General features: G+C 36.6%; 1 protein-coding gene across 1 annotated transcript in view; it reads left to right on the forward strand.

The window, feature by feature from the left end:
• Positions 1-248: 248 nt before the first annotated feature.
• LOC140143351 (NPC intracellular cholesterol transporter 1-like) overlaps positions 249-15,850 on the forward strand; it is a 35,076-nt gene continuing 19,474 nt past the window's right edge. The window contains exons 1-4 of the mRNA XM_072165209.1: positions 249-458; positions 9,455-10,810; positions 11,679-11,920; positions 12,853-12,953. Of these exons, the coding sequence (XP_072021310.1) occupies positions 414-458; positions 9,455-10,810; positions 11,679-11,920; positions 12,853-12,953 (1,744 nt within the window). The 5' untranslated portion in view covers positions 249-413. The remainder of the gene's footprint in view (positions 459-9,454; positions 10,811-11,678; positions 11,921-12,852; positions 12,954-15,850) is intronic.

Genomic DNA, 15,850 nt, shown 5'->3' on the forward strand with positions numbered 1-15,850 from the left:
CACCTCATCTGAGAAGATGCCAATTTCTAAAATACATAAAATTTAGCCAATTTTGTTACAATAATGAAGGATTATAATAGAAGTACATCACCGTATTTTTAGTTCATTAGGGTTACGTAACGATTTACTAATTAAAGTCATAATTGAAAAGACAAGTCAACTTGAGTTTTTATTTTTAAAAGCCATGTGGGAAAAATATTTGTGTAATAATCTGCCTTGATCTAGAAATACTTACTATGTGTTGCAGAATAAATTTGTCATGTTTGAGTGCAGTTGCTGACCGATTTCCTCCGACGTAAAATCAAATTGTTTATTTAGTAATTTGGGAAAGATTGGGTGTTATCATAGTACAGTTCGTGAGCAATAAATCATATCTCATTTCACTCCATTGTAATGGTGAAACTCTGAACATTATGCTGCGTAGATTTGTTTTTCTTTTGGCCATCTGTGCCGTACAGGTAAGTCATAAATGATCATGTATTAAAACATGTATTGATGTAAAACTAAAGTTATATCATTTTCAATTTTTTATCATTCAATACATGTCAGATGTTATCAAGACAATTGTTATAATGTTAGTACTGATTTTTGGTATTTCACAACTTCATGATTACATTTATAATAACCCTAGAACTCTGCTGGCTGGCCATAATTTGCTCGAGAAACACTAGGCTAACTAGCCACGAATGCCTCAACTTCAAGCATTCGTGGCTAGTGTCCTTTCGTATCTAAAATCGGGGGGCTACATGAGCAAAAAAAATCCCCACCAACACTAAAAAAAACCAAATTTCCCCACCTAACTGTGTATAAATGCATGAAATTAAAAAAAAAAAACCACCACAACTTCCTACCCCCCCACCCCGAGAATCTAATGTAATGGTGCACTATTAACACAGGGGTAACAAAAGTTATGTATATTATAGGGGCAAGGAATCCAATTACTACACTGGAATTTCAGTGACCCAAGACAAGCGGTTTATTATTTATGATAAGAAAAGAGGTACCGCTAGAATGTACCTCATTTCCTATCATATACTAAACCGTTTGTCTTGAGTCACTGAAATTTCAGTGTAGTAATTGGATTCCTTGCCCCAATAATATACATAACTTTTGATACCAGTGTGTTATTATTTTTTGAGAAAAATGCAAAAATAGTCACAAATTTACCACAGGGGTGTAGTACCCCCTTAATTTGTTGTTAATGTGCTGCATTCTGTGTCATGGGTTCTAGGCTTTTCCTATACGTTACTGTACTAAGCATGCATTCATTGCATTTGTGCTCCGAAATGTTCTGAATGTCATATTTCTTGAAGAAGTTACCCTACTTCTGTAAAAGTTAATATTTTTTAGAAGGAAATTTGATGAGGAATTCAAATATGCCATTGGTTTTTGTGTAGGACATGAAGGAAAAAAGTTTTGATTGATAATGTCATAAAAATCATAAAAATTTATGTACAACTTTTGAACACCCTGTATCTCAGTTAGGCTACATAACTCATCATTACAAGTTTGCTTTTTTTGAGAGCCTACAATGTTATTAGCACATCTAAAAAGGTTTTAGCAGAACAGGTGTTTATGTTAGTGAGTAAGAGAGGAACCAATTTGTTTACTTTTTGAACGAAAATGTAACTTTTCCACCCGATATAATATTTGTGGCACCCTGTATATCAACTTAAAAGTTGAACAATTGTCTTCCTTACACTTTCAGCTTTATGATGATATAAAAATTGTAGGTTTCTGACAAACATGAGATGAATTACAATCATTTTTGTGTGAAAGCGTGATTATTTTTCTAATTTTGAGCATATGTACAATGTAACGCATTTGGCCTCCAATTCATGACACACGACCATAGCTGTTTTCACTTGTTTTCAAAAAGTTGTTTTAACCTTGTTTTTTTACCCCATAATTTCCCTCATTTTATCGAAGCCCTGCCCTCCTTCCAATACATTAAACCTTGACTTCAAAGTGTTTGGCAACTGTTTAACCTTGATGCAAAAGTAAACCTTGATGCAAAAGTAATAATTAAGTCCCTATATAGCGTGGGTGGTCTAAAGGAAAAGATCGCCGAATTTATCTATAGGGACAGGCGCAGGCATAAAAATTTCAATTTTCAAATTGATTCTATTAAGGGGTACTACACCCATTGATTTTTTTTGCATTTTTTGCATTTTGTGAAGAAATTACAAAAAAAATTGGACAAAGTGGTATGCAAAATGAAGGGGCAAATCTTCTCGTTTTATTGGTGGTATCGGTATCAATGTAGCTTACATGCTTTTACAGATAGAAGCCAAAAGGAGGTACATAACTGATGATTTAAATTCACTTCATTTTGGAAAGCTTACTATCAACGGTTTCGTTAAAATTTTGGATATGTGTTGCTAACACATTAGGGAAATAAAGTTGATATGTAAAATGGGAATAAGTGGTTCCTGATTTCTTTTATGACTTCATGAACTTGGTGCTCCACAACTATCAAAAAGGAACTGGTTAAAATGCTTCTATTTTCAATGTTGAGCTATATTTTGCATTTTTAACTTGCGACATTATTGCACTGAAACTTAATTAAGCCATAGGTAACAGGTTACAACAACCATACTACAGCAATGATGAAAAAAATTGTATTTCTTGTCACCTATACCACCATATTGGGTAGTTTTCCGTAAGCTTATCTTTTGTGATTTTGGTAACTATTTTATATTTATTTGTGAAATCCGTCTCAACTAGGCATTCTAAATTGTACTCACCATTTACATCCCAAGGTATATTAGTATATCCACCATGCACTTCTCGATATATATCCAGTTAAAGACAGAATATCAAAATTATGCCTCATATGATATCACAGACTCTCACATGTGTATTCAAAATTGATGCTTAAATTTGACCTGAACCAATTGACCTATAACCTGACATACGGTGACCTAATAGCCTTTTCTTCTCCTAAGAGGGCGCACCACCAAATCACTCCACGATTTATGTACCAGTGAAATTCGGTTAAAATAGTCCACCGCTAATTTCAGCTTGTTGCGGCTTTATTTTCTATAGATATTGTCAAAATTAAACTCGTTTTCAGCTCATTTGCTTCCGACAAGTGTCTGCATGAAAGAATCTGAGAAAAAATCCCAATATTTTATTTCAGAGGTGAAGTTTTGGCGCAATTTGAACAACGTCCGGTTTCAAAAATTGAGTGATTTTTAGGGTTAAATTTGCACCTTTTTTCTTTGCGGACAAATAGCAAAAAAAGTAGATGGTCACCAATATATTCTGTTAAAAGAATAATATTCTACACGTGATAAGCTTTAATTTGATACCAAACTTTTGATCTATATTACGTTTTTGCAGTGACAAAACGCCATCCAAACGTTCGTATTTTCCTGTGTTATCCAATGGCGCAATCATTGGTGGTGCGCTCTCTTATAAGCGGCTTTTAAAGTGTGTTGCTATGTACGCGCATTTTTACAAAAAAGAACATAGAATAAGGGCGGAAATCTTTATAAATCATTTATTTCATTCGCAAATGCTTGAAATAACGTTTGTGATTAGTTTTAGCAATATTTTTTTTTTTATTTATCCAAAAATACAAGTCTCTGACGTTAAGAAAAGCATCAAAATCTACTTATATGAGCGCTTTTGCTATAGATTTATACCAAATCAGAATAACGTATAAAACTTGTATTTTTGCTTAAAATGCCAAAATAAAAGTAGGCCTAGTTTGAAGATAGAGAACGAGAGGGGGGGGGTAATTTGACTCAATTTTGTAAATAGGCCTATGTTTAAGGTATTCAAAATATTTGTACACACATAAAGTACTTTTCACAATTAAAAAATTAAAATTAAAGACTATCTTTTTGCATAAAACATTCAATTTTATGTCCAACCTCTGCAAACTTCTGCATGTTGATAAACACGTTGAAATTTGGGTCTTTTGGTGATTCGAGCTGATGTTTAGAGCATCATTTCTTCCGAACGGAATGTCGAGAGGATGAAATCTTGGGAAATGACTAGAAACTGTATCTAGTTTACTTCAAAATGTAAAAAATTGGATGTTGATAACTAATGACGTTTATAAGCGGCTTTTAAAGTGTGTTGCTATGTACGCGCATTTTTACAAAAAAGAACATAGAATAAGGGCGGAAATCTTTATAAATCATTTATTTCATTCGCAAATGCTTGAAATAACGTTTGTGATTAGTTTTAGCAATATTTTTTTTATTTATCCAAAATACAAGTCTCTGACGTTAAGAAAAGCATCAAAAATCTACTTATATGAGCGCTTTTGCTATAGATTTATACCAAATCAGAATAACGACTAAAACTTGTATTTTTGCTTAAAATGCCAAAATAAAAGTAGGCCTAGTTTGAAGATAGAGAACGAGAGGGGGGGTAATTTGACTCAATTTTGTAAATAGGCCTATGTTTAAGGTATTCAAAATATTTGTACACACATAAAGTACTTTTCACAATTAAAAAATTAAAATTAAAGACTATCTTTTGCATAAAACATTCAATTTTATGTCCAACCTCTGCAAACTTCTGCATGTTGATAAACACGTTGAAATTTGGGTCTTTTGGTGATTCGAGCTGATGTTTAGAGCATCATTTCTTCCGAACGGAATGTCGAGAGGATGAAATCTTGGGAAATGACTAGAAACTGTCTCTAGTTTACTTCAAAATGTAAAAATTGGATGTTGATAACTAATGACGCGTTTATAAGAGGCGCACCACCAAATCACTCCACGATTTATGTACCAGTGAAATTCGGTTAAAATAGTCCACCGCTTATTTCAGCTTGTTGCGGCTTTATTTTCTATAGATATTGTCAAAATTCGCTCGTTTTCAGCTCATTTGCTTCCGACAAGTGTCTGCATGAAAGAATCTGAGAAAAAATCCCAATATTTTATTTCAGAGGTGAAGTTTTGGCGAATTTGAACAACGTCCGGTTTCAAAAATTGAGTGATTTTTAGGGTTAAATTTGCACCTTTTTTCTTTGCGGCCAAATAGCAAAAAAGTAGATGGTCACCAATATATTCTGTTAAAAGAATAATATTCTACACGTGATAAGCTTTAATTTGATACCAGACTTTGTATCCATATTACGTTTTGGCAGTGACAAAACGCCATCCAAACGTGCGTGTTTCCCTGTGTTATCCAATGGCGCAATCATTGGTGGTGCGCTCTCTTATAAGCGGCTTTTAAAGTGTGTTGCTATGTACGAAAAAAATAGAAAAAAAGAACATAGAATAAGGGCGGAAATCTTTATAAATCATTTATTTCATTCGCAAATGCTTGAAATAACGTTTGTGATTAGTTTTAGCAATATTTTTTTTTTATTTATCCAAAAATACAAGTCTCTGACGTTAAGAAAAGCATCAAAAATCTACTTATATGAGCGCTTTTGCTATAGATTTATACCAAATCAGAATAACGTATAAAACTTGTATTTTTGCTTAAAATGCCAAAATAAAAGTAGGCCTAGTTTGAAGATAGAGAAACGAGAGGGGGGGGGTAATTTGACTCAATTTTGTAAATAGGCCTATGTTTAAGGTATTCAAAATATTTGTACACACATAAAGTACTTTTCACAATTAAAAAAATTAAAATTAAAGACTATCTTTTTGCATAAAACATTCAATTTTATGTCCAACCTCTGTAAACTTCTGCATGTTGATAAACACGTTGAAATTTGGGTCTTTTGGTGATTCGGAGCTGATGTTTAGAGCATCATTTCTTCCGAACGGAATGTCGCAGAGGGATGAAATCTTGGGAAATGACTAGAAACTGTCTCTAGTTTACTTAAAAATGTAAAAAATTGGATGTTGATAACTAATGACGTTTATAAGAGGGCGCACCACCAAATCACTCCACGATTTATGTACCAGTGAAATTCGGTTAAAATAGTCCACCGCTTCTTTCAGCTTGTTGCGGCTTTATTTTCTATAGATATTGTCAAAATTCGCTTTCGTTTTCAGCTCATTTGCTTCCGACAAGTGTCTGCATGAAAGAATCTGAGAAAAAATCCCAATATTTTATTTCAGAGGTGAAGTTTTGGCGCGAATTTGAACAACGTCCGGTTTCAAAAATTGAGTGATTTTTTAGGGTTAAATTTGCACCTTTTTTCTTTGCGGCCAAATAGCAAAAAAAGTAGATGGCCCATTCCATGTCAACTCCAGGGATGTGCACCGCAGCACCTCTTCAATTTTTGTCATTTTCTGTGTGGTGGTAGATATTGATGAGAAAGTAAAATCCTGAAAATTTGAGCATGAAATCATTATACATGCGAAATCAAAAATGTGTACAACTCTATGGAGAAGGCAAACCTTACTAATGTGTTGAAGCCATCAAGAACCAAAGCCAATATCTCTCAGAAATGTTGTCCAAGAACATATCTTCAACATACCTGAAGTTGATGGTGGGGCAAATTGTCTGACATTGGTTTTCAGGGGTGTCAAAATGTAAAAAAAGTGGTTTCCATGGGTAATATCTCAGCTAAATGTATTCTAATATGCTCAATATTGGATAAGAGTAATGTCCTACCAAAGGGCTCTGACTGGCAAAAAAATTGACGCTAAAATTATTTTTACTTTTGGAGTTCTGACCCCCCCAAAGTTGGTCCTGGTTGGACGAAGTTGCATTTTGAGGGCCCTATATCTTTTAAAGTAAAGGAGTTAAAAGTTTTCTGATAGCAGATTTGAATTCTACACCAAAAAGTACCCCAGGATACATACTTTTCAAAGTTTTAAAGGGTTCCCTGTATACATTTATGGACCTCCAACCATCGTCTTTCGCGTTGCGACACATTTTTTACGCTGATCCCCCTAAATTTCAAATTGATGCCACTAGAAAACGAAATGGAGTATGAAGCTCAAAATTTTACTTTCTCATCAATATCTACCACCACACAGAAAAAGAAAAAAATTGAAGAGGTGCTGCGGTGCACATCCCTGGAGTTGACATGGAATGGGCCAGATGGTCACCAATATATTCTGTTAAAAGAATAATATTCTACACGTGATAAGCTTTAATTTGATACCAAACTTTTGATCTATATTACGTTTTTGCAGTGACAAAACGCCATCCAAACGTGCGTATTTTCCTGTGTTATCCAATGGCGCAATCATTGGTGGTGCGCTCTCCTAACAACTAATGACTATGCATCCATTGTATAAGTGTTTATTTAATTTATTCAGTGTTATATCATGGTAGGTATTTTGCATGCACCACTATAGATTTTCTATAGAGAGTATAACAAAGGATTTAATGTATTCTATTCATGTACCCTACTTGAACATTTTCAAAAGAATAAATTATGGTTTGTTATGAAACACAGATCTGAGTTACTAGGTTACAGTAAACAAAAAATATATAGGGCTAAAATGACTTAGTAAAATTGTTTAAATTCACTTTATATGTAGATATATTTTATAAGTTCAGGACATGAGGTGATAAACATATATATGTACTTAATAAATTTGCAAGAAAAAAAAGAAGAGGGGTACTGATGAAAATCGGGGTATTATATCGCCTTAACCTGAATTGTTGTTTATTGGAAGAGAGAACTTCTCAAAAACAATTTGACACCAAAATCTTCTACTTTATTGCTAAGTGAAGTTATGATGAAATTACTGTCGGAACATTAGGCCATATTTTCTGATAAGACTTTAACTGCCATAAAGGTGTGCATGGGGACTTGATAATTTTTGTGCCCCCCTGTCAATTTTTTGTTTTCATTGTAATTTAACCTAATTTTTGTTGAATATTATGTATTTTATCATTTTCAACACATCTGTGAAAATTCAAATTTTAAAGTGGTAAAATTTTTAGCCCAAAACCATGATTTTTACCAAGCGATAACAAAAAAGTGCATTATCCCAGGAAATAAGTGAACTGGAATTGTTATGTGAAAAGGGTGAAAGTGTTTGTCAAACCATGTTTCCGTTTTGTCAGAAGATGAATTTTGGGTCAAAATTGACTTTTTTCCCAAAAATGCCCCTTTTTGACCCATTTTTTGACCAAAATGATGATTTTGCCGAGGGCATATCTTACTGAAATAAATGCTAAAAAGCAGGGCTGTGAACTCTCACGCATTGGCCGTGAGTCTCATGCATTGGGTCACTTTCTCACGGTCTCACGCCAAGGTAGTATAATCTCACTTAGGTAGTAAATCTCACGCGAAATGCTGGGAAATGAGTAAAATCTCACGCATCATCAAAATAATTTGTTGTCCCTCCCTGAGTCTCACGCATTGGGTCACTTTCTCACGCCAAGGTAGTATAATCTCACTCCTACATGTAGATAGTAAATCTCACGCAAAACGCTGGGAAATGAGTAAAATCTCACGCGTCATCAAAATAATTTGTTGTCCACAAGACATCAGCGACCCCGTCCTTACAAAGCTCCGATCGCTTCCGCTTCTGCTCCTGTTCTAATCTACCGCACGCATGATGGTCATTTTTATTTTTATTTTCATCTGACATGCTTTTAAAGGTAGACCTCAATAAAGAAAGAAAAAATAAATAAATAAAATATGTGAAGCGTCGTCCTTTGTTGGCGAGTTTGACTTATGAAGCGCTTTCTCAAAGGTCCATTTGCGATATCCACAAGCACCAAGTGCAGATTTCAAATACTTATGTTCCTTGGTCTTAGCGTCCGGTCCTCATTCAATGAAATAGTGTCCGCAACATTAATTGACAGTTAAAAATATGATCCCCAACCCCGTTGGTTATCTTTTGCACAAATTTGTACAAACATAGAAATTACTGCACAGCCATTGGTTCAGTCCTGTCAATGAATACTGCTTATGCATCATGTGCACAAATGCACAATAATGTTGGAAAGATAAGTTGGATATTAGACTTAGGCTAAAATCATACTCTGAGCTCTGAATTCACGCCAGCACGGGGACTTGTTTCGTATTTGCTTAGGGCTCTTTTTGAAATTCCCTTACACAGGAAGGTGTGCGCCATCCTGCAGCTTTCCTGTGCTAGCCTTCTTTGTTAAAATCCTGTGTGATTATAACACTGCAATTAGCCACTTCACTGACTTAAATTAGGAGCGCGCTTTCCTGACCGAGCTTTCCTAAGACGCGCACTTAGCGAGGGGAATTCTGCCTTCTTTCTGTGTGAAAACGAGGTAGGGTATTTCAATATGAGCCCTTACTACACAGCCAATACAGTGTATTGGCTGTGTGTAACCGGACATATCCGCGATGAAACAATCTGGCGATACGGTAGTTACTGATTACAACCATTAAATATATTTTGTTTTGATAAGCACACTATGTAGACTCGGTTCTCATACAAGTACTGATGGCATATTGGGTCTGAGATTGTCACTCAATCATGTAAATTGAGAATTGAAATACTGGTACCATATCAATAGATATTATTTATTACCGTATGTTTGTAAATTGTATCTTATCACTTACATAATTATGACCTTTTTTTTTACACAGGTCTTAGCAGACTATATACACAAAGATGGAACATGCATATGGTATGGACAATGTGGACATGATGATTCCAACCCACCCAAACCTCAAAATTGCCTGTACAATGGCCCTGCCAAACAGCTGATAGACCCCGAAGGACTGAAAATACTGGAAGATCACTGCCCTTGGCTTGTGGGTGGTGCAAATGGTACCTACACATGCTGTGATACCAACCAGCTCAAAACATTTGCCAATCAAACCGGTCAAGCAAACCAGCTGCTAAGTAGATGTCCATCCTGCTATCGAAACTTTTTAGAGAACTATTGTGAAATGACCTGTGACCCTGGTAACAGCCAATTTGTGAATGCAACAAAGATAGCAAAAGATGATGATACAAACACAACAAAAATTACGGAGATCAAATACTACCTTACAAAGCAGTTTGCAGAGGGAATGTATAACTCGTGCAAAGATGTCCAGTTTCCCAGTTCAAACAGTAAAGTGATGTCTTTGTTTTGCGGAGCATACGGTGCCGATCATTGTTCGGCGGAACGCTGGTTGGGATTCATGGGGGATAAGGCAAACGGTCAGACTCCGTTTCAGATTGACTTCACGATTGTAAACAAAACGAACCCAGTTCCGGCCCCAATGATTGCAATGAATATGTCTATCTATCCTTGCAGCGAAGGTATTGGTAATCTGACTGCCCCATGTAGCTGTCAAGATTGTGTGGCATCTTGCCCGCCCGCTCCGCCTCCACCACTGCCAGCATATCATTGCTACGTATACAACATCGATTGTGTCACATTCTACGTCATGATCTCGTACCTTGTCTTTCTTCTGTTTTTTCTTCGTGGCTGGCTTTGCATCTGCTACCGAAATGCTTTGTTCTCCTGTAAAAGAAAGGCACTTGTTACGTCCGAAAATCCCTCGGTCAACAGCGACAATGAAGATTCTGTCAATAGTGACGGTGAAGAAATTCAAATTCATCATCCCGAGATCAAAGAATCGGATATCGGCTGCCGCGAAAGGCTCGGTGAAACAATTCATCGCTACTTAAGCTTGTTCTTCCAGAAATGGGGCACTCTTTGCGCCGGTCATCCAATTATTGTGATTCTTATTACTATTGTAGTTGTCACATGTTTCAGCGTTGGTATAATGTTCCTAGAGGTCACAACAGACCCGGTAGAATTGTGGTCACCACCGGCAAGCAGATCTCGTCTGGAGAAGAACTACTTTGACAGCAGCTTTGGGCCATTCTATCGAACAGAGATGCTGATTATCACTGCACCGACCTTCAATGTGACAGATTATGAGACGTATCCTTTCCAAAAGATAATCCCGTTTGGACCAGTTCTCGGCAAAGATATCCTTCACCAGGTAATTATAGTAAACAGAATCAAAGATGATCTACCAATAATCATTTGAGTTTTATTTTGTACATGTAGCATGATTGTTGTATTTTGTCATTCAAGAAACCAGTGACATAGTAGTTTTAAACAATGTGAATCATATAATTTGCAAATGCTACATATACCAGTGTCTCCTGCAATTCGCTGTCGTAGTGCATGTTAGAATATGACCGTTGCTAGGTCAACTGGATCACGCTTTCTTTGTTACGAACCACTGATCGAAATAATCACAACACAAAGCCTATGGCATCAAAATTCGGAACAGGTGTATGAACCCAGGCTTGGAGCTAACACGCACTACGACAGCGATATGTACCATATTCTTTCCATTATAACCTCCCAGGGGCTTAACAACAAAGTCATTTTGGGTGTGCGCGTAACAAAGTCATTTTGGGTGGGTGCTTATTTTTTACATTGTTTACATAATTGTATAGCCAAAATATTCATCCATCATCATCAATGTGCCATGATATGTTTTGGACCATGATCCAAATTTGCATGGGCAGTTAATAAATAATATCACAGTTTGTTTGTTTTAAAGCCACTGGGTGGGTGCTTATAGGGGCATAGGTGGTTGATAGAATGAATACGGTAGGTGATATATGATATTATCAAATAGAAAAATTAATCAAAGATTTTATAAGATCCTGTAATAGTCCTTATGCCCTAATAAGTTTCTGGATGCACTAGCATGAGTGGGAAATACATGTATGTTTTCCGATTAACGGCTTGCTGGTTAATATCTGTGGTGATATTTTCATGGCCTGAATTATAAAAGTAGTGAAGTTACTCAACTTTGCTCATATATTCACTTATAAAAACCCATATCTCTGCAGGTACTTGACTTGCAGACAGATATTGAAGACTTGAAGGTTTGGTACGACAAGGAGCAACGTAATATCAAATTGTCCGATATATGCTATGCTCCCCTGGCACCGGACAACAAGAACTGCACTATCGAGAGTGTGCTAAACTATTGGCAGAATAGTCATGAGAATCTGGACAAGGAGGCAATGGATCCAGAGACTGGGTTATTTGTTGCAGCTGATTATCACGATCATCTTATGGCATGTGTTGGGTAAGTAAATCTCTCCTATACTTAAGTCAGGGTTCCCATGGTCCTTGAAAGTCATTGAATTTGAAAACACCTTTTTAAAGCCTTGAAAGTCCTGGAAAATTGGAATTTTGCCTAAACTATGATTTTGACAAAATTTGGGGAGTGGAGAGGAGCTGTCACTTTCGTGAATACGTGCTGCATGGAGGGCCACATCATGATTGTTGTGTTGTGGTCAGTGGCGTAACCAGTGGGGTGGCCGGGGGGGCAAGCTGCCCCGGACACAAAAAACTGGGAAGAAGAGCAAAAATTGGGAAGGAGAAAAGGGGGGAAGGAGAGAAAAAAAAAAAAAAAAAAGGGGAAGGAGAAGAGAAAAAAAGGGGAAAAAGAGGGAAGAAGAGAAAGGGAAGAAGAAAAGAAAAAGAGGGGAAAAAGGGAAGGAGAAGAGAAAAGGGAAGGAGAAGGGAAAGAAAGAGGGAATTTGAAATTTGTACTCTGAAACGCTGATTATTTAGCTTCTAATGTGCCAAAACCAGGAGCTTCAGGGGCTCCGCCCCTTGATTTCTCGGGGGCTTTGCCCCAGGACCCCACCAGGGCCCCTAAGGCGGGCCCTGGACCCCACCGTTTAACAGCCGCGGCAAGCCGCTCATGACTTTTGGTCAACAATTGGGAAATTTTTCAATCTTGCCCCCGGAAGGTCAGGTCTGGTTACGCCCCTGGTTGTGGTAACTGGTAAGTCCTTGAAAATCATGCTTTAGGACCTTGAAAGTCCTTGAATTTTAAAGGCTTCAAGGTGCGGGAACCCTGTGGGAATGAATACAGAAATGAGAATGAATTATCCAATATCCACTGCAGTGGGTTGTGTGGTGCAGTACTAGTAACTAGAACATTGGCCGCAAGATTGTGGGTTTTTCCATCCTAATTAATTTCCACCATTTATTACTTTTATTTCACAGTGCTTCCTCCGCCATAGATGACACTACAGCATTACATATGCCTTGCCTGGCTACTTATGGGGGCCCTGTTTTTCCTTGGACTGCACTTGGAGATTATGATGGTATGTAGACATGCAAAGCGTCGTTTTATCTTCTTTTCTTTATCTAACCTCATGTCCTGCTGACAATCTCAATTGCGCTATACCAGTTGAAATCCTTACACCCGCTATGGATGATATGACCTTAGTCTCCCTCACAGGGGGTGTGAATTTCAAATGGGGTGACTCCATTTGAATTCTACATCCCCTGTGATTAAGGTCATGTCTTCCATAGGGGGTGTATGGATTTCCTGGAATAGCCCATCGTATATTGTATTGTTTTTGGTTTCTGTAGCTGAAGACATTACATCTAGCCTATCAAAAGAAAGAATTTGCTTTCAGGAAAGGGAAATAAAAAATGCCTAGGCATATCTCCACAATGCAGGGTTAATCACGTTTCACAGGCATTGGCAAGCCACTGTAAATGTGGACATTTTTGTGTGATTGATTTTTCGTGCTTTGCCAATTATTAGGCCCCGGCAAAAAACACAATTTTTGAAGTAAAAAACGAGATCCAAAATTTTGAAAAGCGAGAAAAGCGAGATTTTCCCCGAAAAAAAACGGCACAAAAACGCCCGAAAATGCGAAAAATCCAAAAAAAAAAAAAAAATCCAAAAATTTGCTGCCCTCTATTGTTCAACAATGTTTAGATGTAAATAACAAACCTGCCGACGGCCGGCCGATGTCGAAGAAAAAAGTGACAAAAATTTGACCTTGAAGTATGTTTTATAGTCAAAATATTCCAGTAATTCAATAAATATAATGATATTTGGCCTAAACTTGAACTCATTTGAAATGAAATGTCAGTTTTATTGAGTAAAGGATGACTTTTTCACTCGACCTTGTGCTTGCAATGCTGTTGAATTCTGCACTTTGGCGAAGTTGGAACTGCATTTTAATGGAATTTGGCGAACTTTTATGGCATAAAGCAACATTTTGATAGTAAGTGCACTGCTTGGAAACTTTTTAAAAAGCGAGATAATTGGTTAATAGCGAGAATCACGGCGTGAAATGCGAGATTGCGTTTTTTGCCGGGCCTTACCAATTATGAACTGTTTCCCTTGTTTTTAAATCCAGGATTTCATTGACCTATACACAAAAGGAATAAATTTCACGCATTATTAGTTTTGCGGTAGCTGCTTGAAAAGCGCGAAAAATAATTTCGCGCAAATTTTCACTTTTACAATAATCAATGGGACTAGCAGACCAATATAGAAAATAATCAGTAGGAGAAACGGAAACTAAAACTGAAAGTGTTGTTATGATAAAATATAATAAAATGATCAAAATAGCTGCTTTGTTAGTTCTAAATGGGAGTCTTTTACTTTAAGCTGAATTTATACTCGATCGCTTTTGCAGAAAAGCGATTTTCACACATGCTCAATGTTTACTTACATTTCCAGAGCGTCAAGCCGATCAATCGATTCAAATCGCGGAGGCAAAAACGACGTCGCTTTTGCAAGTTGAAGAAATCTCAACTTCCCAGCGATATCGCTTGACACGTGAATGCGTCAACCAATCATATACAACCAACTGGATCTATTATTTTGCTAATTAATTTGCCTTTCTCGATTTTTAACTTTTGGTGATAAATTAATTGAAAGCAATAATTATTGACAGCAACTCATGTTTTAAAAATGTATTTTGTGGCATTTAGAATATTTTAATTGTCGTCTGCAATCGCTATCGCCGTGATAAGTATAAATGCAAAAGCGACGGGCGATGCATCGCAAAATTCGGCGATTGCAAATCGCTTTTTCAAAAGCGATTAATCGCATCGCTCGGCGATCAAGTATAAATTCAGCTTTAGAGTCAGACTGATTCAAAACATGAACAGATGGTGGTCTATTCCAGTTGAAATCCATACACCCCCTGTGGAAGATATAACCTTATTGTTCCACACAGGGGGTGTAGACTTCAAATTGAGTCGCCCATTCGGGTAAACTCATTTGAAATACACACTCCATGTGTCTTCCATAGAGGGTGTATGGATTTCAACTGGAATTAACCTATGTGTGTGCCTTCCAAATATAAGCACAGTATTGACTATGTTATTTATAGATCCTGAGGTTTTACTTTTGGAATATATTTATTTAAAAGAAAAATTAGTAAAAGAACAGCATCTGTTATGTTATTTACTGACATATACTGCTTTTTTTTTTTACTTGGAAGTGCATGTAATAGTAGGGATGACCACTGTCAATACAGTTTCCACTAGAACGATTTTTCAGTTACTGTGTGCGTGCACTCACACACGTATTGTCTATGGAGAAACTGATCGATACAAGAAATCCCAGGCCTGTTAAATGGCGTACATACTTGTTTTGATCCAAATGTAGGCCTATATCAGGGTGTTTCAAGAAATTCCTGATTCCACCAGAAAACATTAACCAAACTTTTTCCTGTTTGGTCAGTAAATAGAGAGGACCTTCCTTCATGAAGAGATCAACTTTTTTAATGAAAAATTTAATGAGATGAGAACTACAACAGGTTGAAGTGACACCATTCCGTGCATCAGGTGTTCAAACGCAATTATCTCCGAATTTGGAGTGAATCAGACAAGCAAACTTACATACTCATAAAATTTAACTATTTTTGAAGACAAAATGTGCAGGATGTTAAGAAATTTAAGAATGTTTAAGCCTACATGGCCCATCTCAAATCTTTACTTCCCGTGCACTTCTCACTACTATGTCCATTTCATATGCTATCCATCATGGCTTCCATGCACACACAGTGTATTGCTCAATGTAGTAAAGATAACCTTTGAGTTGGAGCAAATTTCTCAAAATTGGTAGTGATTAATGTTACCAAACTTATGCCATGATGAAATATAATAATTTTTGAAGATAAATTGTACTGACCTTAAAAGATTGAACAATGTTTAAGACTACTGCTATTCATTTGAAATAATGCACTTA

This window comes from Amphiura filiformis, unplaced genomic scaffold (genome assembly GCF_039555335.1).
Source record: "Amphiura filiformis unplaced genomic scaffold, Afil_fr2py scaffold_21, whole genome shotgun sequence".
Classification (NCBI taxonomy): Eukaryota; Metazoa; Echinodermata; class Ophiuroidea; order Amphilepidida; family Amphiuridae; genus Amphiura; species Amphiura filiformis.